General features: G+C 42.5%; 4 protein-coding genes across 6 annotated transcripts in view; 1 reads left to right on the top strand and 3 right to left on the bottom strand.

Annotated features, from left to right (window-relative positions):
* The window catches only part of LOC310635847 (zinc finger protein 287-like), a 35,711-nt gene extending 30,002 nt beyond the window's left edge, over positions 1-5,709 (bottom strand). For both annotated transcript variants that reach the window (XM_083355154.1, XM_083355156.1), the window contains exon 1: positions 5,453-5,709. The gene's annotated coding sequence lies outside the window, so the exon portion shown is untranslated. The remainder of the gene's footprint in view (positions 1-5,452) is intronic.
* LOC310635846 (zinc finger protein 197-like) overlaps positions 1-23,022 on the bottom strand; it is a 97,965-nt gene that overhangs the window by 17,762 nt on the left and 57,181 nt on the right. Inside the window, exons 1-3 of one of the 2 annotated variants that reach the window (XM_083355150.1) lie at positions 2,213-2,735; positions 2,036-2,103; positions 245-374 (exon numbers count right to left, since the gene is read on the bottom strand). In XM_083355150.1, coding sequence (XP_083211276.1) covers positions 245-374; positions 2,036-2,103; positions 2,213-2,318 — 304 coding nt within the window. In that variant the 5' untranslated portion in view covers positions 2,319-2,735. Of the gene's footprint in view, positions 1-244; positions 375-2,035; positions 2,104-2,212; positions 2,736-23,022 lie in introns of those variants that run through there. The other variant, XM_083355153.1, reaches the window with a different exon arrangement.
* The window catches only part of LOC310635849 (cholinesterase-like), a gene marked incomplete at its 5' end in the record, with an annotated part of 82,139 nt that overhangs the window by 45,029 nt on the left and 14,088 nt on the right, over positions 1-23,022 (top strand). The window lies entirely within an intron of this gene.
* LOC310635854 (zinc finger protein 202-like) lies at positions 3,886-8,006 on the bottom strand. Its single transcript, XM_083355172.1, has 2 exons — positions 7,907-8,006; positions 3,886-5,015 (listed from the first exon to the last, which is right to left on the bottom strand). Exons 1-2 carry the CDS (start codon positions 7,937-7,939, stop codon positions 4,569-4,571), a joined length of 480 nt encoding a protein of 159 aa, XP_083211298.1. The 5' UTR covers positions 7,940-8,006; the 3' UTR covers positions 3,886-4,568.

Here is a 23,022-nt window from a genome sequence, read left to right as displayed (position 1 = left end):
GTTTGGTATTACTGCAAACCAAGGAATTACTTTGTTGTCAATATGTTTAAATAGAAATACAGAAAACAAATACAGAATGCCATTGACCTATTTCCTTCCTAGGAGCAGTGGAACAGCATGACTTTTCCTTCTCCCTCTGAAGAGAGGACATCTATTTGGAGATGACTTCATAAGAAGTAATCCGTGGCATCTGACTACAAAGTGTCTTCCTGAACTGCCTGACTGCAGAATAGGAAACCCTTACCAAGAGAGGCCACGTTCTTATAATTGTCCAGCATGACTTCCCAATGCAGCGTTTTCTGGTGAGGATCCAGCAGAGACCATTCCTCCTCTGAGAAATACACAGCCACCTCCTCAAAGGGCAGAAGACCCTCCTGGAAGGCAAAAAAGTACAGAACAGATTGAGGAGGGACTATAGGATCTGTCCTATTGTTTAGAAATTCCCAAAGCAAAGCTATGCACTAAGGTAATTGGCTATGTTTAGTAGGATTCCATAGTTTAGGTGAGTTTAGGACAGAAGAAAAAGCTTTTGATTGAAGAAATGTTTTAGACAGGTTTCACCAACTTGAATGATTTTGTAGGACTTTCAGTGCCATTCAGTTAAGTAACCCCAATTTCCTTCTGGATCAACCTCAGGATCCTTCTGGATTTACCAAATATCCAGCCGGCCAGCCAGGATCAATTCATCCATCCTCAATCAAAAGGCACTCAGTCCGGAGAAAATCAATTAGCACGTGGCCCTTGGAAAACCCACCAATCAGTGACACTAACTTGTTTAACCTGGGTTTAAAGGCATAAGCACTTTAATTTGTGCTTAGATTGTAAGTCGCCCTGAGTCTTTGGAGAATGGCGGGATATAAATGGGATTTTTTAAAAAAATGTCTCTGTAGGGGAAGGGATTCTTAGTAGAATTTTATGAAGTGGCTAAGAAGGAGCTATCCTATTCATCCTCAACACTTTCATGAAAGAGCTGGGAGAGATCAGCCATGGATCTGTGTTGTGTGCCATCAATATCCAGAGACTCTGCCCCTCCTCCGATTGCAAGGAAACTGCTAGTAGTCTGAGCCATTGACTCGACAGTAAATAAGAAAATGGAGAACATTTTTTGAGGAAGGCATTTCTTAGCCTTTGCAAAGCTGGATGGTTTGGCCTCCAAATCCAGGCACAATTCAGGGGATGAAAAGGTATTTTGCAAGCCAACAGGGCCTTGATTATGTGCTCTTTCAGAACAATTTTTATTTGGAGGCATTTCTATATGGTCACTGTCTTGGGATTTTAAAAATCTTTCTTCTTAATCACTTATTTTCTTATCAATGATTGTAAATAAAGCTTTTAAAAATGTTAATATCCCGGTGTGAATATAAAATACTTTTGAGGATCCTTGCACAAATGCAACTCAAAGAATTAAAGAAAGAATGGGTGCTTTGAAAATATCTGTAAAACATTATTTACTGAAAAGTTGGGAGAATAATTAGGGGAAAGAGTTTTGTTTTTAAAGTAGTAGTCTTAAAAAAAAATCCTAAAAAAATCCCCAATCAAAAGCAGAGGGGACAATGGAAGAAGACAGTAGAGATAGTCCTCTACTTACAACAGTTTTTAGTGACTGTTCAAAGTTACAACGGCACCGGGGAAAATGGCTTATGCCCAGTTTTCACACCCACGACTGCTGCAGCATCCCCGTGGCCACATGACCAAAATTCAGATGCTTGGCAACTGACTCATATTTATGACGGTTCCAGGGTCCTTGGGTCACGTGATCACCTTTTGTGACGTTCTCAGAGCAAAGTCAATAGGGAAGCCAGATTCATTTAACAACCATATTACAAACTTAACAACTGCAGTCATTGACTAAACACATGTGGCAAGAAAGGTCATAAAATGGGGCAAAGGTCACTTAACAAATGTGTTGTTTAGCAACAAAAATTTGGGTTTCAATTGTGGTCATAAATCAAGGACTACCTCTACTATGTACATCAGCTGATTTCCCGAGAGAAAAGGAAAATACAAATCTAGTAAATGAATGTATTTCTCTCACCTGAGCTGGAGGTTCAATCATGGTTTCCGTTCCCCCAAAACAAAACGTCAACTTCCTTCTATTCTGCCCTGTGAGGGAGATAGAATTTCAAGAAGCATGATTAATGAAATGCTATAGAAAACACAGAACATAAGAAATTTAGGATTTATCAGAGGAATGGAAGGATCTTATTATTACCTCTTGAGGTGTCCTGATTTGGATCTTCCTGAGAGATCCTCCTGAAAAACAGTTCTTGAGGGAGATTTGAAGGATGCCTCATTCTTTCAGGATCTCTGATGTCCATTGTAAAGGACTTGACATAGTATGAAGGAGAAAAGAATTAATGGTCATCCAACATCATGAAGTGGTTTTTTACTGCAAAGCACTCAGTATCGATCAATTAGGCTGGGAAGTAAGAAATAAAGGGCTCTGCAAAATCTTTCTTCTAGAAAGGATAAGCAACTATAGAAAGATTAGTGAAGCATCTCCACATAGTATGAATGCCAGGGAACTCTGGTAAGGAGGCATTAAGAATTTGAATATATTGATTGAATGGCAAAGAATTGTGTGTATAATATAATGCCTGAACAACAGGAAGATATTTGGGTGAAAACTTTAAAATTTCTATTAAATTATAATTTGAAACAAATTTTTAATAAAATGATGTATCAATTCTATTTAATGCGTGATAACCGGCCAAAGATGTATAAAGGAAATTCAAATACATGTTCAAATGTAAACAAGAAACCCTTTTCCATTTTGGTGGACAAAGCAAAGAAATACTTGTGTAAGATTTATATTTTACTGCAGAAGATTCTCAAAGTGGGTATAAAAACAAAACCAGGGACTTTAACAGACAAAGAGATTGAGAAACAATCTCAATCTTTGCTGTTTTATATGTTGAGAGCATTAAGAATGCTTTTTGCACAAAAACGGAAGGATACGTTAATTGCCATAATGGAGAAGTTGCTGGAAAAACTCATGGAACTAGCAGAGACGGCAAAATTAACTGCTTTAGTTAAAGAAAAGAACACATCCAACCTTGTTTCTACTTGGAAATCACTTCTGGATTTTTTTCTTGGGATTAAAAAAAAATGAAATTTAGAGTTTCTTGTTATAGAATGGCTAGTTCTAGTACATATTAAGGATGTAAAAGTAGAAGTTGGAGGCTGTAATGTTACCATTTTATTTGACTGCACTAAAGAGTCAGGAGTCAATCATTTTCCTTTTTCCCCTTTACCCTATACGTCTTTCTCTTCAATTCCCACCAGTTCCAACTATTTTCATTTTTTTGTGTTATATATCTTTTTTTATTGAAAGGTTTTATAAAAATTACAATATTATCTCATCCCCACCCACCCCTATACCCCCCTCCCCCTCCCCCACTTCCCAAAGCTGATTACAGGGTTACAAATATACAATAATCATAATCTAACTAACATTAACCAACTATATAAATAACCAAATACATAATGCACTTTAACCCGCCTATAACATAATTACAAACAATCTAAAAGTATCCAACTTCTACTAATACAATAATAGGTAAAGGTAAAGGTTCCCCCGCACATGCGTGCTAGTCGTTTCCGACTCTAGGGGCCGGTGCTCACCTCCGTTTCAAAGCCGAAGAGCCAGCGCTTGTCCGAGGACGTCTCCGTGGTCATGTGGCCGGCATGACTAGACGCCAAAGGCGCACGGAACGCTGTTACCTTCCCACCGTAGCGGTCCCTATTTTTCTACTTGCATTTTTACGTGCTTTCGAACTGCTAGGTTGGCAGAAGCTGGGACGAGTAACAGGTGCTCACTCTGCTACGCGGCACTCGGGATTCGACCCACCAAACTGCCGACCTTCTGATCGGCAAGCTCAGCGTCCTAACCCACTGAGCCACCGCGTCCCTAATACAATAATAATACCGTATAATTAAAACTAATAATAAAAAAGAAAAAAGAAAAATTTCCAGTATAATAAATTGTAGCAATCTAAAATTTACTCATAAGCTAAATGGAACTTTTTAGTCCCATATTTTTTCTGAATATAATCTATCCATCTTCTCCAAACCGAAATGTATCTTTCTTGTGAATGATCCTTCAAATAAGCAGAAATCTTAGCCATTTCTGCTAAATTTGACACTTTAAGCGTCCATTCCTCTATAGTAGGCAGGCAATCCTTCTTCCAATATTGCCCTACCAATAACCTTGCAGCTGTTATCAAATTCAACATCAAGATTCTTTAGTATCACAATCTATAATAACATCCAATAAAAATAATTGTTGGGTAAACTTTATCTTTCTCTTAAAAAATTTTTGGATGTTCCACCAAATTTTAATCCAAAAAGCTTTTATATTTCTACAAGTCCACCAAATATGAAAATAAGTAGCGTCCAAACTACCACATCTCCAACATTTGGGCTGTAAATTGGATCCAAATGCCATCTATAAAACATTTTATAAAAATTTTCTCTTAAATTTTGGGCTTGAGTAAATTTTACATTTCTAACCCAAATTACCTCCCATACATCCAATGGGATCGGTTCTTGAATATTTTGAGCCCACTTTACCAAGCCCACTTCACCTGCAACTCAGCCTGCTCCTTCTTCTCCTCCGCCTGGCTCAGGAGGAAGCCTTCCACCAGGGCCACCGCCTGGGAGCTGCTCTCTGCTCCACACTCCCGCACCCAGCTCTCCATCTGCAGGGGCAGAAGTGCCAGGAACCGCTCCAGAACAACTAGGTCCAGCATCTGCGCTTTTGTCTGCTTTTCCGGTCTCAACCATTGGCTAGAAAAGTAGTGCAGTCGGCTGCAAAGTCCTCGGGGACCCTCATCCTCCTGATGCCGGATGCTCCTAAAATTCCAGGACTGAAGGGGTGAAAGGATGGTTCCATCGTCCAGGATCTTCTGGCCAGTTCTTGCCCAGATCTCCTCACCGATTCCAGACTGAACACTGGAAGGGCCTTTTCCAGTTCTCCCACTTGCTAAAGGAAGGCTCGCCATTCTTTCTCCGTCCTGTAACACAAATCCAAATGAGTTCAAGGAAACCAAATTCTTTGGGAATCAGAACAAGCCATTAACCCTCTTTGCCAAAGAGATAACTTTGTCTTTAAAAAAGATGAACAAATGACTTCCTTTTGCAATTCTCTGATAGAAAATAAATTCCAACAACTAGAAAGTAGTGGATTGGATCCTTCATCCGATACTCATCCCTATAGAAGGAAGTATTTTTCTGGCCTGGTAAACTGATGACATCAATCAAGAAGATTCAGTGTATTTGGCATTTTGGATCATTTCTATATATTTTTTACTCACAAGGAAAGACTTGCTTTTTAAAAATATAGATCTACATTTACCTATAAGCAGGGTTCACACAGCATACAAAAACTCAGAACAGGTTAACAAAGCATGAAAGTTCAGTTCACAAAAAATGTAATGCCATTCAATTGCACCTGGATTAGGATGTTCCATTTCTCTTCCTTCACACAGGAAGGCAGGTTCACACAATGTGTCCTAAGCACAAAAAGGTCAATCAGATCCAGGGGCTCAGTTCACATGAAACACAAAGGCTTAAATGCACAAAGCTTAACATAAAACAAATTGAGCTGCAGAGGAGTCAAACCTGTCAGGAATAAAAAAATTCAACTCCAAGGATGTTGGAAAACAAAACAAGTTTTATTAAAGCTTTTGCAAAAGCGGTGGAACTCTTGTAATGGCAAATCCCAGAGTCCACACCTGAAGCAATTTTTGCATAAGTTTTTACACCCTGTCCCGTACATCACACCACATCCTTCCAAAGTGAGTCCAGTTGATAGGCCTACCTGGCCACATGCTTTCTCACTGCCTAGCAACCATTACAATTACCAAACCCTCCAATTATTAGATCAAATGCCCTTTTGTTTCTATCTTATCTTCACTCCCTTTTCTGTAACATCCTGCTAACTTGGGGTATAGCCTTATCTACAAGGTGAACTGTTACCCAAGCTGGATAAATGCAATTACCGTATGTCTTCCCTTGTTTTTCTATAAGAATGCCTGCTTTGTATCTAGAAGCTATGTGTGTAACAGAGTTCATGCTTCGGCTGAACATGGCTGCACTTTGGTTCTTAATTATACTTTAAAATGCTAACTCTAAACAGTTTTTTATAAAGAATAAGCCTTATATAAAATGAATTCATAAGCTATATGTTATTCTACAATATTGTGCATCATTCTAAAAGTATCCTTTAAGTCAATATATATATTTCTCTATTTCTTCATCTTATTATATGTCCTCTCCTAAATGTACCTTAGGTAAGTGCCTCTATATGCCTATTCCTTTAACAGAATTGGAAAATTACAACGTGTACATTTCTCACAAACCTAGTTTACTGTCATCCAGCACAGAGTGAGAACCTAGGCATAATCTTTTGCATTTTCAAACCTTTTCTTATTTCCTCCTTGAGATTTGCCATGCAAGCTCTCCCCCTGCCCAGGAAATAGGGCGTGAAGGACGATCTAGATCCCCTCCTTTCCTTTCTGGCATCTGGATTTCTTCCTGAGGGCAACGTACGTGGTCTAGACCAGCACACACAGAGACAAACATACACACAAACACAGACAAACAACCTCCTTTGTCACCTGTGCCTCTTTCCTTCAAGACTTTCTTGCAGCCTTTTTAACCGCCTGCGAAGTTCAAAGGGTTAAAGAGAGCGAGTCCAGCATCCTAGAAAGGCAAGGCTTTTAATGTCACTTCCTTCCCAACCGGCCTCAGCGGCCCAACGCTGAAGTGCGTGGAGTTCCTTTCTCTTTGCAGAGGCCGCCCTCTGGTGGATTTTCTGTGAACGGAAAGCGCTCCTGGAACAAGGAGAGACGGAGCGTTTCCCATGCGGGGGCAGGAGGGGGCGCTCACGTTTCCCTTGATCAGGAAGCCTTCTCAACGTGCTTTAGGCAATGTTATACTTCCGAAGAGTGTTTCAAAACACATATTTTAGGATTTTTAATTAAATCATTTGCCTGTCATGTAAAAATGCTTGCATGGCTAATTCATCACTCCTTTGAACAAATATTTCAATAAAATTCCAACTTTAAAGACAATGGCTAGTCATCATTGGGTGCTGGATCTCCTTCGCTGATCAGCAATGAAGAATTTGGTTACTAAGACAAGTAATGGCTTTATTGTCTTTTATTGCTCTCAGCAGCCTTTTAACAAAGAGAGTTTAGCAAACTAAAAAACCCTTCTCTTCCTTGAGCAAAGATTCAGTTCTGAAACAAATTGTTTGCAACAGTAAATCTCTGATCTTCTGAGACAAGACAGTCAGGAAATTTTAAAAACTTGCATTTGGTTTCACAAGACTCAAACTTACTAACACAGTCCTGATAGTTCATTAGCATTTACAGCCACTCTCAAACTCACTAATAGAGAGGCAGTAAGATTTTAACAGGCATTTGGCTGGTCTCATTAGAAGGACGAGTAGAAACAACAATCCACACAAACAAATCCTGACAACACGGCTCTGCTCTTGCAGAATCAGCTGGAGAACAACGAATTACTGATTTTCTTTTTTACTATAGACATGCATGTTTATAGAAGCACTTTTTGACTGAGACTTGCTCGTGCAGAGAGAAGGAATTCAAATTACTTTAAACTTGATTGCAGAAACATTTTCCAACTTTTCCTTGCTGAGCAACATGGAGATGTACAAATTGGAGGCAAAGGAATTCAAAATCATTTTCTAACTATGCTTGATTGCAGAAACATGCAGACAAGAGGAATTTAATATCATCTAACTATTCTGGATCGAAGCTGTTGTGCTTTAATTAATCTCTTATAAGACTTCTATGGTCTATGTAAACAGATATAATTAACCTTAACAGGTCTCTCCAGATAGTTTGAACTCGTAGAAACACCTTTTATATAGAAATACCTTTATTGCAATTGAGATGACGTTGTACAGCATTTCCAAGATATTCCTGAGGTGTCTCCAAGGTTAGAAGATGATAATGCTCCCAGGGTCTGCATAGTGGGACCCCATGTTTTCTGCTATTGAAGCATGGCTCTCTAGGGACAAAAAAGGAGGAAGTCCATCCCAGAAAAGGGAGGGGAAAGGAAATACGTCATAGGGTAGGAGGGTCTGACTGCCCACATTGTGATTTCTCCACACAGCCACGTGGTGGCAGCACAGTTGTATTTAAAGCTTATGGTCACTCACACTCTCACAGCCCTGGAAAATAGCCACACTTTCACCCACACTCTGAGGCACAAATGGTTCTTTAAAATACAGGGAGACTCAGTGAATTTAAAATAACAGACGTTTACTGGTACAACATGTATATTTGTTCTTTTTCACATGTACAGGTGAAAAGACCAGACCTCGTAGCCTTTGCTGGCTGGCCTTCTGACTCTCAGCCACTCAAGTGAGAGCTGTATTGAAGGCTGTGAATCCCAGCAAAGCCGCAGGCCCAGATGGGGTGCTGGGGATAGTGGTCAGGAATTGTGCCGATCAATTAGCAGGGGTCCTGACAAGGATTTTTAACATCTCCTTGCAAACGGCATGTGTACCATCGTGCTTGAAAGCAGCTACCATTGTCCCAGTCCCCAAGAAAACTGCAGTTGAGTGCCTGAATGACTACAGACCTATTGCATTAACGTCTGTAGTCATGAAATGCTTCGAAAGATTGGTTCTCCAACATTTATTTATTTATTTATTTATTTATTTAATTTATATACTGCCCTTCTCCCGAGGGACTCAGGGCGGTGAACAGGGCAATACATAAAAACTAGATACAAAAATTAAAAATTATTAAAAAGTAATTAAACAATGCCCATAATAAATTAATACAGATTAAAAATTGAAGTCCATTTATAAAAATCCCACCCCATCCCATCAGGCCAGGCCAGCTTGTTTAAAGAGATGGGTTTTAAGATCGCGCCGGAAGGAGCGGAGATCGGGCGCCATCCGGAGCTCGACCGGAAGATCTTAGGACACGCCTCCCACTGGACTTTGATAAACATCTATTTGCCTACAGGGGAAATAGGTTGACAGATGATGCCATAGCTACTGCTTTACACTCTGTAGCAAGTCATCTCGAGAGACCTGGAAGTTACGTCAGGATGTTTTTTGTTGACTACAGCTCGGCTTTCAACACCATTTTGCCGAGCATTCTCATCGAGAAGCTGACTGACTTGAAATTCTCCCCCGCCATCTGCGATTGGATTCAAGACTTTCTTAGGGATCAGTTACAAACAGTGAGGGTTGGCTCTGCTTTGTCCACCCCCCTGAAGCTTTGCACCGGCACGCCACAGGGCTGTGTGCTTAGCCCCTACCTGTACTCTTTATACACTTATGATTGTGTATCATCTGACCCATCCACTGCGATAATCAAGATCACAGATGATACAACTGTGGTGGGTCTTATTACAGGTGGGGATGAGACAGCATATAGGGTGGAGGTACAAAAACTATCCATATGGTGTAGTAACAACAACTTGCACCTAAACATTGGCAAGATGAAAGAGATGGTGTTAGACTTCCAGAGAAAAAAGGAGGAACCTGTCCCACTTTACATTGGGGAGGACTGTGTAGAGAGAGTTTCCTCCTTTAAATTTCTGGGAGTCTACCTCTGTGAAGATCTGACCTGGAAAGTTAACACAACCCAGGTGGCTAGAAAGGCCCAACAGAGGCTTCACTTTCTTAGGGTCTTGCGGAAGAACAGGGTAGAACAACGGCCTACCCTCTTTTACCGGTCTACTATAGAGAGCGTCCTCTCGTATGGTATTGTGGTTTGGTATTCTGGTCTGACAGCCGCGGACAGGAAAGTATTACAGAGGGTAGTGAGCACAGCACAAGACATTGTGGGCTGTTCCCTAACACCATTGGATGACATCGCCAGGGCTCATTGCCTTGGAAGAGTGAGGAAGATTCTCAGGGATGACTCACACCCTGGATGGTATCTCTTTACTCTCCTACCATCCGGTAGGAGATATAGGAATATAGCCAGCCATATCAACAGGCTGAAAAATAGCTTTTATCCGTGGGCTGTTAGGCTTTTAAATGGGACATAATCCCTGTGAACTTATGCAGAATTGACTTGGGAGGCCGGTGTGTGGTGTAGTTGGTTCACATGGTGTGGTAGTATGGAGGGTTTATTGTCACTGTGTGTTGGGGGGAGAGAGCACGGGGGGAGGCTCAGCTAATCTCAATGTACACATGTTGTACTTTGACAATAAAGATTTATTATTACATGAACATCCACGCTCATCCATACTTACCTAAGTCCTTCTCGACTAGGCTGGCTGGCACTAGTCAGAGGGACAGAAGCTGCTAGCTGCCAACTCTAGATGAAGAGGAATTCAAAAAGTGTGAATAAAGGTAATGGGGATAAAAGGGACAGACACAAAATGGAATATAGTGTTCTTTGTACTCAAGAGGCTCACAATAATGCTCTCTTGGTTCTGCATCCCATAAAAGAGATCAGTGGGAAACTTGACAGGCTTTCAACATTCTGTTATTATATCTCACAACAATATCATAGAGCCCCAATAGGCTTTGTGGTGCCCAATTCTTGGCCTTGCTTGCCTGAAAGGGCTGGTACCCTCCCATTGGAGAGATCCTTCAAGGAAGCAAACTGTTGAGCTCCTTGGCAATCACTTTCTGGCCAGGTTGCAATGTAGACATTGCAGTAGTTGCACTTATGGATCATTATGGAAATACCTGTCGAGAGAGAGATCTATTCTGTGTGTGCTCCATGGATGTAAAAAAGGTGTTTTTTCAAGAGGCAGCTGGACTTTCTTGTTTTTCTTTGGAGACATTTTGCTTCTTTTCCAAAAAGCTTCTTCAGCTCTGAGTTATATATCATACCTAGTTATAGAGCAGGATGGTGGCTCAGTGGTTAAGACATTAGGCTTGTCAGGTGAGCGCGTAACGGTGCTCTGTGACACCATGCTGGCCACTTGACCGCAGAAATGTCTTTGGACAGTACTGGCTCGATGGGCTTGAAAGGCTGATAAGCACTGCCACCCTACCAGAGTGAAATCCACAGGGCCTCCTGTACCCAGTTAATATACACGTCTCTAGGGAAAACTGGTGATGTGGTGGAATTGCTGACCTAGAGATTAGATGGGAAGCAACAGAAGGATGATCTCTGTAAGATGGAGTAGTTTTGAGTTTATAGGGCTCATGATTCCAGGGAAATTTCATCTTTGGGTTTGATGTAGCAATGCATGATTCAGAACTTAGGGTTCTACCTCCTAGAGTCACTGGGTGGTCCTGCTCATCAATTTTTAGCTAATTGCAATATGGCTGTTAATAGAAGTTAGGTTGCACAAAGATGAGGAAATCCATCAGAAGTGACGGCCTTCGGAGATGTAGGCAAAGGAACCTGGATGAGACATAAACTACAAAGCAGGACAAAAAAAATAGGCAAGAAGAACAAGCTGCAGAACAGGGTTTAAAATTGGTTGGAATCCAAGTAACTTTCTCAATATAATTGCAACCTTCAACTATTAAATTTCTTTGGTTCTTGTTTAATTAAATAACAGTCCTCCCATGGATATCTTGTAATCTCGTTTTGTGCTGTTACATCAGCCATAAAGTATTATGCAGTGCATATTGTGCTGCCACCATGTGGTTGTTTGGAAACTACAACATTTATGTTAATTTGTTCAGCCAACCCCTCCCATTTGTGACATACTTCCTCTTTCTTAACCCTGAATGTTCTATCACTTCCGGGGCACCATTCACATGCGGTCTTCTCTCATGGTAGGACCATTACTGTCTTTGACCTTGAAATACCGTCCATTTCATCATCTACTACATCTTGTCTGCTGTAATCTTCTCTGCATGGAAATAAAAGTCCTCGTGGATGATAAAAAGGTAATTTCTGGGAGTGCATCTCACTTCAGACAATACCCTCACCACCATGAAGGAGAAGCCTCTTGACATCATCCAGGCATCTGTTGTTATCCCCATCACCTGTGATGATAACTTAGGCAGCACAGTGTTTTATACCACACATGATGAGAACAAAATAGCCATGTCAGTTGAAGACAGAGAATTCATCAACATAATGGACACTGAATTCTCCAAAGAGATGTCTATCACCTGGTTTGCACCATTATCTCTTCATGCCTCAGGAGAAAGCACAGCTGAGGTCTTCAATCTTCAAGATCCTGACAATGATCCAGAGATTCGTCAAGGCCCTTCTCACCAGATCTGAGCAGAGGGCCATCATGGACTGTCAATGCTTTGAACGGTTCTCCAACTGGACAAGCCTTGTACGCATCATTGCAAGGTTAGTCCATATTGCACAATGCTATCACACCAAATCTAATGACACTGAATGTCAAGGCTGGCACTTATGCCAAAAACCTCTCTCTGCAAAAGACAACTGCCTCTGGAATCGATGGAAGATGGAGAATCTTTCTCTTTTGCAAGGACGCAGAAAATGGCAACATCAGAACCCCAATCTCCAAGTTGGAGACCTTGTTCTGCTCAAGGATCAACAAGCTCAAAGAATTGAATGGCCCAAGGGACTCATTGTGAAAGCCATTCCCAGTGATGATGGGAACATATGTAAAGTGGAGGTAAAGGTTGCAAGGCAAGGCACCATAAACTTTGGTCAGACCCATCACAGAACTTGTCTTGCTTTTGCCCCTTGGAGATTGAACTCATCGCCTTTCCTTATTGGATCCTTAAACAGCTGTTTGACACATTTTTATATCCTGCTCCCGACACAGATTCCCCCCTCCCCTATCACACTCAACGCCCCTTCCCTAATCATCCAATAAATTATCCAGACCGCCTAAAACCACTGTCCCTCCCATTTTCCAGGAAGCTCCTTTGTACACCTATCTATCACCATCTAATTTTCTATTAACAAAGCTCGGCTCTTATAGTTATTTCTGTATTTCCTCTGCTTGTGGTTTAGGTTAGCTACAACTACTTGTCAGAATTTTTGACTTTCAGGTGGCTTCTTCTATCGATCTTTAGACTCATTAGAAATTTCTGAATAATAATCTATTCCTTTAATAAAGAAGACATCAATCATTCTTGTACACTCCCTTATTCCTTCCTTCAGTATATCCCATCCATGTACATGTTTCCCACACTTGTGTGAAATTTGTCCCTGACACAAATGCTGATTATAGAAGCGAGATAGAAGTACTTAGGCTAAACAATTTCTTTTTTTTATTGAAAAGTTTTAAGATACATTTTTAAAAACATAAACTCCCTCCCTCCCCCTCCCCTCCCCCTTACCCTCCCTTACCCTCCCCCCCCAACTTCCCAGAGCTGAATACAGGGTATAAACTTTACAAACTTAAACTAAAATATGCTAACAAACTAAAAAAAAACCACATTAAATTCTATCGCACTTTAACTCCCCTTAAACATAACTAAATTACTAACAAATAATGAATAACTAATAATACATCATATAAAACTAATACTTATTCAAATGCTAAATGAAACTTTTTAGTCCCATATTTATTCTGAATATATTTAATCCATCTTCTCCATTCCACAATGTATCTCTGTTGCGATTGTTCTTTCAAATATGCTGAAATCTTTGCCATTTCCGCCAGGTTTGAAACTTTCAAAGTCCACTCTTCTATAGTAGGCAGTTCCTCCTTCTTCCAATATTGCGCTACTAAAAGTCTTGCTGCCGTAATTAAATTCAACATCAATTTAGTATCTATGACAGTACAATCTGTAATAATACCCAACAGAAATAACTGTGGAGAAAACCTTATCTTTTTCTTAAATATCTTTTGCATATTCCACCAGATTATAATCCAAAAAGCTTTAACTTTTTTACAAGTCCACCATATATGATAATATGTTGCATCCTCACAACCACACCTCCAACATTTGGGCTGGCAGTTCGGATACATACTTGCTAATTTTTTAGGGTCTAAATGCCATCTATAAAACATTTTATAAAAATTCTCTCTTAAATTTTGAGCCTGTGTAAATTTTACATTTCTGATCCAAATCTTTTCCCAAGTATCCATTGTTATAACCTCCTGAAAGTTCTGGGCCCACTTTATCATACAGTCTTTAACAAGTTCCATTTCTGAGTCAATTTCTATCAGTGCATTATATATCCTTCTTATATGTGCTTGACCTTGATCTCTAATTTGTTTTACCAAATTTCCATCAAGTTATCGAAATACCACCTTTCTGATCTTCTTTCCATTTTGCTTGTAACTGCCCATACCGAAACCAAGTTTGTACTATCTTTTCTTCTTTTAAAATATTATATGGCTTTAATTGCCATACATTCCTTTCTCTCCTTAAAATTTCTTTGTATGTAATCACATCATGTTTAAATCCCACATTTATATTTTCTATTGCATGTTTAGGTACTGCCCAAATTGGTATTTTGTAATTTAACTTATGTTGATATTTTTTCCAAACTCGCAACAGAGCATACCTTAATATATGTGTCTTAAAAACATTATCCACCTTCTTATCCTACAATAAATATGCATGCCAACCAAATAACAAATCATAACCCTCAATATTCAATAATCTCCCTTGTGTTAAATTAAACCAATCACTAATTGATGATAAAGCAGCAGCCTCATAATATAATTTAAAATTGGGCATTTTAAGACCACCTCTTTCACGTACGTCTTGCATTATCTTAAATTTAACTCTTGGTCTTTTCCCTGCCCAAACAAATTTATTAATACCTTTCTGCCATTCCTCCAAATTTGAATCTTTTTTAAGTATAGGTATCATTTGAAACAAAAATAAAAACTTTGGCAAAACATTCATTTTTACTGCTGCAATTCTTCCCAATAAGGATAATTGTAATTTTTTCCAACTATCTAACTCTTTTTGTGTTTTTAACCATAACTATTCATAATTATTTTTGTATAATTTTACATTTGAAGCTGAAAGATATACCCCCAAATATTTAATCTTTTTAACTATTTCAAATCCTGTTAGCTCTTCTAAAACAACCTTTTGTTCTATGGTCATATTTTTAGACAATATTTTAGTTTTTTGCGTATTTATCTTAAATCCAGAAACTTTTCCATATGACATTATTATCTCCATCAATTCTACAACTGAGTAAGTCGGTTGACTTAATGTAATAACCAAGTCATCCGCAAACACTCTCAATCTATAATCTTGATCTCTTATTTTAATTCCCTTAATTTTATTTGAGTCTCGTATCTTAATCAATATTTCCAATGTTAAAACAAACAACAAAGGTGACAACGGACACCCCTGTCTTGTACCCTTTTCAATATTACATGTTTCTGTCAAACTACCATTGACTATTATTTGAGCTGTTTGCTTCTGATATATTGCCCTAATAGGTTGTAAAAATTTTTCCCCAAATTCCATTTTCTCCAGTACCTTAAATAAAAATTGCCAGTCCAATTGATCAAAAGCTTTTTCAGCATCCAACAAAATCAGCGCTGCAGAGACCTGGTTATTCCTTTCTAAAAATTCCAATAAATCTACAATATGTCTCACATTATTCTTCATTTGTCTACCACTTATAAATCCTGTTTGGTCACTATGAATCATTTGCTGCATTACCTTCATTAATCTATTTGCTAAAATTTTTGTAAATATCTTATAATCAGTATTTAAAAGCGATATTGGCCTATAATTTTTGGTTTGGGTAAGATCTTGATCTTCCTTCGGAATCAGTGATATAAAGGCTGTTTTCCACGATGGAGGAACTTCTCCTCCAGATTGAATTGTTCTAAATAATTCTTTTAAAGGTTCTACCATTTCTACCTGTAAGTCTTTATAATAAATGGCAGTCAAGTCCTGGTGCTTTCCCCACCTTTAATTGTTTAATTTATTTATTTATTTATTTATTTTGTATAATTGCTAGAATAATTTCTTCATCATTTATCAGTTGATTCATCTCTTCCCTTTGTTCTTGTGTAAGAACAGGGATATTAACTTCTTGTAAATATCTATCTATATCTACATCTTGAATCTTATCTTTAATGTATAACTTAGAATAAAATTCAACAAAAGCCTTTTTAATAAGATTCTGCTGAAAGACCTCTTTACCCTTGTAATCTATTCTATCTATATTACATGACCTTTGTTTCTTCCTTAACAAGTAAGCTAACCACCTACCCGGCTTATTGGCATTACAAAAGGTATTATGTTTAACATACTGTAAATTAGATGCCACTTGATCTGCCATCAACATATTAAACTGACCTCTTAACAAAGTAATTACCTCTTTAATCTTATCAGATGGATTCAAAATTAGAGCCTACTCTTTCCTCTTAATCTCCTCCTCTAATTCTTTTCGCTTATATTCCAGTTTTTGCCTGTGTTTATTATTCAAATATATTAACACTCCTCTCATATAAACTTTACTTGCATCCCAAACCATTTCAATAGAAGTTGTTGTTGTTGTTAGCTGCGAAGTCGTGTCCGACCCATCGCGACCCTATGGACAACATTCCTCCAGGCCTTCCTGTCCTCTACCATCTTCTGGAGTCCATTTAATAGAAGTACCCTTATGCATATTTATATTAAAAAATTATTTCATCTGTTTTTTACATTCTTTGACATTTTCTTGATATCTAAACAAATTTTCATTCATTCTCTAAGACCGCCTGTCTCCACTCTCTTTTTCCAGTTTCAACCATACTGGACTATGATCTGATAGAGTTCTGGGACATATCTTAATCTTCTTAATCCTAGAAAAAAATCATTAGTAGTTAATACAAAATCAATCCTAGAAAAGGATTGGTGTCTATTGGAAAAAAAGGTAAAATCTTTTTCTTGCAAATTTTTTCTCTCCAAACATCTCTCAATTCCAGGTCATCTTTCATCTCAAAAAACGATTTAGGCAATCTAGCATGGTTTGGTATACTTCTGAAAAGACCTTTTTTGTCCTTTTGTGCCTCCAGGACACCATTCCAATCTCCCATCAAAATACACGATTTATAATCCCATTGAATTATCTTACTGTGTAAAAGTTTATAAAATTCTCCTTGCTGTTGATTAGGAGCATATAATCCAACCAAAAGTATTTTCTTGCCTTCTATTAACAATTCAACTATAACATATCTTCCTTGTTTGTCTGTTTCAATTAAATTAGCTGTTAAATTCTTCTTGACATAAATAACTACTCCATTTTTCTTATCTGGAGCAGATGCACTAAACTGTGTACCCAATCTAAAGTTTATCAAATATTTTTGATCAGCTGCTCGAATGTGCATTTCCTGTAAACAAATAACATCATTTCTACATTGTTTCAATTACTGAAATACTTTCTTTCTCTTGTACGGGGAATTTAATCCATTAACATTCCAGGTTAGAAACTTTGTCTCCATCTTTTGCGACCTGAAGCTTACGGAGCGCCTCTTGCAAAACCACCTGCACTCTCTTCGGTTTCGCTCCTCCCACTGCTTCACTGTAAGTAAGTTATTGAGATATGATTGTAGCTTTCTGTTGTTCTTGTTCTTGTCTCATTCGTCTAATTGCAGCCCATGTCATTCTTTGTTCTCTAACTTCTTCTAATGGCATCTGGGACTGCTCCACTTCTGAAATTTGCTGAGATTCTTTATCCTTCTGCAAAGTAACTCCTTCAGCTCCTTGTATGCTCTCCACTCGAGGCTGACGCACTTCTTCGTCCTTCCTTCCTTTAAATTCTGAAGATGGCGGAAAACCTGCCTTCAATATGTTAGAGTAAAAATCTCATGCCTTCAAAACTGTATTAAGACGATATCTCGTGCCAGCATAATTCACCACCAAGCCTACTGGAATCTCCCATCTAAACTGAAGTTGCCGTTTCTTTAATTCATCTGCCAAAAAAACAAATTCGTTTCTTCTCCTTAGAATTCTTGGAGGAATCTCTTTCAGAATTAAAACTTCTTCCTCGGCAACTTTAGATCTATTGTTGTAAAAGGCTTGAATAATCACATTTCTAATTGATCTCTTTGTAAAGTAAACTACCACATCTCTAGGTAGTTTCTTTGTCTTGCAATCCAAGAATTAACACGAAATATTTTCTCTATATCCCCCATAATATCTTCTGCTTGACGCTCCAAAACCGGTTCATAAGCTTGTGCCAATAACTCTTTCAGATTTTCCTTGGGGTCTTCTTTCATTCCTCTAATCCTCACAGCAAACTCCATATCTTTATATTGTAACATAACTACATCATCAATCTTTTCCATCACATTTTCAGCTTCCAACATTTTAGCATCTAATCTCAAATTATTTTGATTGAGCTCTTCCACACGATCATCCAGATGTTCAATACAGACTGCAAGCCCTTGAAATGCAGCTAAAATGTCTGCTCTTATTTCAGTATTCTTCTCCTCAATAAGTTCAGCTATTTGCTGGGATTGTATTTTTAAAGCATCTTGTAAATCTTTTATTGTTAATGCGGGTGTGGGTGCGGGTGCCACAGGAGGAGGCATCAAAGCCTGTAGTGAAGAATGCTGAACTGGTGAGGCACCAGCACTTCTAGGAACTTTAGTTGGTTTAGAAGCCATCTTAACACCCAGTTAATTTCTGTTGCGCACTTTCACTTTCCACACCGCTTGCAACTTTTTCTTTCAAAGTAAACAGAGTTAAAGTTCAAATACTTGCTATTTCAATATTCTCCTGCACAGCTCTGCCTGCATCCAGGTAATCCAAAGTTAATTGTTGATTGAAGGGATGGTTGCAGCATCCTGCTCTGCTCCAAAGCCTTGGAGCACAGGAGTCCCCGAGTCCGGAGCTAATTCAGGCTTCGGGGGGGCTCTCACCCTTCAACACCCAGAATTTGAACTCTGGTGGTCTAGGGGAACTCTACCCCTACCAAAATGCTCACCCCCCTTCTCCCGAGGAGAGGGTTTCCGAGCCGCAAAACAGCTGATCGTCGCTGTTTTGGCGGCTCCAACGGAAAACAATGGGGCTGACGGCCGGAACGGCCGCCATCGATGGAGCCTTGCCACCCGGAAGTCTGCTAAACAATTTCTTTTTGTTCCAGTTACAGGACCCTTCATTCCTCCCTTTTTAATTTTGTAACAGAATGCGTTCTGTTACTTGGTGACCAATGACATATATACCTTTGTTATTGTGGTGATAGTCAGAACATTGGCTGGCTTATGGGTTTATCACTACTTACAGAGGATGCTCTGACCATCATCCCTGAGATGGTAGAAGCAACTGTTCTTTGGATAACAGGAATCAAACATGGCAAAACCAGAAGACCTCAAAAAGCTAACACAACCAGAACTTCGCCAATCACCAAAGATCTCTCCAAGCCAGCTTCTGTCCAGGGCATCTGTCCAGGTTTCCAAAGAAGCTGGGTGTATTTCCTCAGCATGCAGGCAGCAGTGTGTAAAAGGAAAGCCAGACCCCTTGTCTTCACAAAACTTTCTTTTTTTCACACTCCATGCATTTATAGGGCTTCTCCCCTGTGTGTATCATTTGATGGGATGTAAGTTCACCACTTGTCCTGAAGCCCTTTCCACACTCCATGCATTTATAGGGCTTCTCTCCTGTGTGGAACCTTTGATGGATTGTAAGATGACTTTGTTCAGAAGCCCATTCCACACTCCATGCATTTAAATGGCTTTAAATCAGACATGTCAAACACAAGGCCCGGGGGCCGGATTCGGCCCACAAAGTGGTTTCATGTGGCCCGCGAAGCCATCCTGGAAACAGTGAGGGAACGGCTCCCATTGCCTTGGCCCTGGCCCAGAGACCTTCCTTCTGCCAGAGACCCTCAGATCTGTCCCACTCCTGCCCAGGCCCCCATAGGCACCCTTGATGCGAACGATGTAGAGCTGGCCATGCCTACCCAGTAGGCCACGCCCACCCTGGCCATATCCACCAGGCCCCCTGAGGGCAACCGCAATACTGATGCGGCCCTCACTGAAATTGAGTTTGACACCCCTGCTTTAAATAGTATTTTAAAGGTAAAGGTAAAGGTTCCCCCGCACATGCATGCTAGTTGTTTCTAACTCTAGGGGCCGGTGCTCATCCCCGTTTCAAAGCCGAAGAGCCAGCGCTTGTCCGAGGATGTCTCCGTGGTCATGTGGCCGGCATGACTAGATGCCAAAGGCACATGGAACGCTGTTACCTTCCCACCGTAGTGGCCCCTATTTTTCTACTTGCATTTTTACGTGCTTTCGAACTGCTAGGTTGGCAGAAGCTGGGACGAGTAACAGGCGCTCACTCTGTTACGTGGCACTCGGGATTCGACCCACCAAACTGCTGACCTTCTGATTGACAAGCTCAGCATCCTAACCCACTGAGCCACCACGTTCCTCTGGAAATAGTATTGTTGGGCCCGGCACACCCGACACCTGGCGAGGCCGCGGAACAACTCACTGGGCCCCGTAACCAGCTGCCGCCGTCTGCATCCAGCCCCCACGTTGCCACGGCTTTCCAGCGGCCCGGGGAAGAGCGCGGCCGCCGGGATGACCCAGCAGCCACCAGGGCTTTCCGGGATGACCCAGCAGCCACCGGGGCTTACTGGCAGGCCGGGGAGGGGCCGTGGATGCACGCAACCGGCCGACACGTTTCCGCGCCTTCTCAGCAGCCCGGGGGAGAGCGCCGGGATGTCCCAGCAGCCACCGGGGCCTTCCGGCAGGCCGGGGAAGGGCCAGAGACGCCCGCGGCCTATCGGCAGCCAGGGGAGGTGCGCGGCTGCCAGGACTCCCAAACAGCCTTTGGCCCGGACGGTTTCTGGCGGCCCGGGGAACAGTGCACCAGCGCAGCAGTCCCCTGGAAACCCTTCCCCACAGACTTTCTGCTCCGAGGCTTTGCCTGCCTCTTTGCCTGCCGAGGAGCAGAAAGACAAGCAACGACAGAAGACGGCCCAAGCTGTGCGGTTCGCGGTGGTTTGGGGACCTGTGGGGGGTGACGGGGGTGTGTGGGCTTGAGGGTGTAAGGGGGGCTGTCTGGGCTGGGGGGTGGCTTACCGGCTACAGTGGTGGTGGGATGGGGACGGGGAGGATACGTACCTGGAGGGTGGGATCCAAAGGGCGGAGGCCAAGGGGGGTGGTGTTTAAGTAGGGCGAGGGTTGATTAGGCTGTTAAGGGCGTGGTGATGGGTGTCGGCCTCGCCGGCTATTTAGCAGCGTTGGTTGTGCCGTGCAATCATTGAGGATTATGTGCGGTGCTGCCACATCTGTGCTACCACAAATCCCCAAGTTGGGAAGCCTTTGAGTTTACTGCAGCAAGTGGCTGACCCCACCCGGCTATGGCAAGACATAGCCATGGACTTTGTCGTAGATCTGCCAGAGAGCAAGGGGCACACCGTCATTTGGACGGTAGTCGACTTGTTCTCCAAGAAAGCACACTTCATCCCTTGCAAGGGGTTGCCGTCGGCCCGGCGACTGGCGTGGATGTTCGTCACACAGGTTTACCGGTTGCACGGGGTACCGCGCCGTGTGATCTCGGACAGGGGGGTGCAGTTCATGGCGTGGTTCTGGAGGGAGTTCCTGCGACACATTGGCTCGTCTCAGGGGCTGAGTACGGCTTATCACCCTAGCACCAACGGGGCCGTAGAACGCGCCAACGCTGCCGTGGAGCGGTACCTAAGGAGCTATGTCTCCTGTCAACAGACCGATTGGGTGGACCTGATAGCGCTCGCCGAAGTGGCGTACAACAACGCCGTCCACAGCAGTACCGGCTTCTCTCCGTACCAAATAGTCACCGGCCACGACTTTGTTCCCATCACTGAATGTGTCCAGGAGGAGGGGACCCCATGCCTGCCACAGGAGTGGATGAGACAGATTGAAGACGCTTGGGGGGCAGTGAAAAAAGCCTTGGAACGGTCTGCCGCTGCAACCAAAGCACAGGCAGACAAAAAGCGAAGACCCTTCGTTACTCCAAGGGTGGGGGACTTGGTATACTTGTCGACCAAGTATACGGCTTCAGGTCTCCTGCCGGAAGCTAGGACCCAAGTTCCTTGGGCCGTTCCGGGTGGTGCAGGTGGTTAACCCGGTGACGGTGCGAAGTTCCTGAGTAAGATCCATCCAGTATTTCATAGTAGTCTGTTAAAGCCTGCTCCAGCGGCTACTGCGGCAGCAGGGGAGGGGGGTCCCGGTCCCGTTCGTGCTGACCATTATGAGGTTCAGGAAGTCCTGGATTCCATGGTGCGGAAGGGTGCCATACAATACCTTCTCCGGTGGAAGGGGTACCTGGTGGAGGAGGCATCATGGGTGCCGGGAAAGGACGTCCACGCCCCACGCCTAGTCCGGGCGTTCCACCGTGCCCACCCGAACAGACCAGGAGAGCGGAGGGGTGACGGTGTGTGGTGGGTGACTGTTTGCCTTTGTCTTCTACACCTGCAGGAGGACCCTTGGTAGGGGGGGTGGAATGTCGGGCCCGGTATGCCTGACACCCGGCGAGGCCACGGAACAACTCACTGGGCCCCATAACCAGCTGCCGCCGTCTGCATCCAGCCCTCACATTGCCACGGCTTTCCAGCAGCCCGGGGAAGAGCGCGGCCGCCGGGATGACCCAGCAGCCACCGGGGCTTTCTGGGATGACCCAGCAGCCACCGGGGCTTTCTGGCAGGCTGGGGAGGGGCCGTGGATGCACGCAACCGGCCAACACGTTTCCGCGCCTTCTCAGCAGCCCGGGGGAGAGTGCCGGGATGTCCCAGCAGCCACCGGGGCCTTCCGGCAGGCCGGGGAGGAGCCAGGGACGCCTGTGGCCTATCGGCAGCCAGGGAAGTTGCGCGGCTGCCAGGACTCCCAAACAGCCTTTGGCCCGGACGGTTTCTGGCAGCCTGGGGAACAGCGCACCAGCGCAGCAGTCCCCTGGAAACCCTCCCCAGCAGACTGTCTGCTCCGAGGCTTTGCCTGCCTCTTTGCTTGCTGAGGAGCTGCAAGACAAGCAACGACAGAAGACGGCCTGAGCTGTGCGGTTCGCGGTGGTTTGGGGACCTGTGGGGGTGATGGGGGTGTGTGGGCTTGAGGGTGTAAGGGGGGCTGTCTGGGCTGGGGGGTGGCTTACCGGCTACAGTGGTGGTGGGATGGGGACAGGGAGGCGTACCTGGAGGGTGGGATCCAAAGGGCGGAGGCCAAGGGTGGTGG

The sequence above is a fragment of the Vipera ursinii genome, assembly GCF_947247035.1.
Source record: "Vipera ursinii genome assembly, chromosome: 2".
NCBI classification, from domain to species: Eukaryota; Metazoa; Chordata; class Lepidosauria; order Squamata; family Viperidae; genus Vipera; species Vipera ursinii.
Note: the sequence above shows the minus strand (reverse complement) of the source record. Positions and strands in the feature narration are given on the sequence as shown.

What these genes read in the sequence shown, in the direction of transcription:
- LOC310635854 (XM_083355172.1), bottom strand. Translation starts at nt 7,939, where the DNA reads ATGCTGTACAACGTCATCTCAATTGCAATAAAG. An exon ending in TCATCTCAATTGCAATAAAG is followed by an intron (nt 5,016 to 7,906) that starts GTATTTCTATAT and finishes TTTGTGTTACAG; the next exon opens with GACGGAGAAAGAATGGCGAG.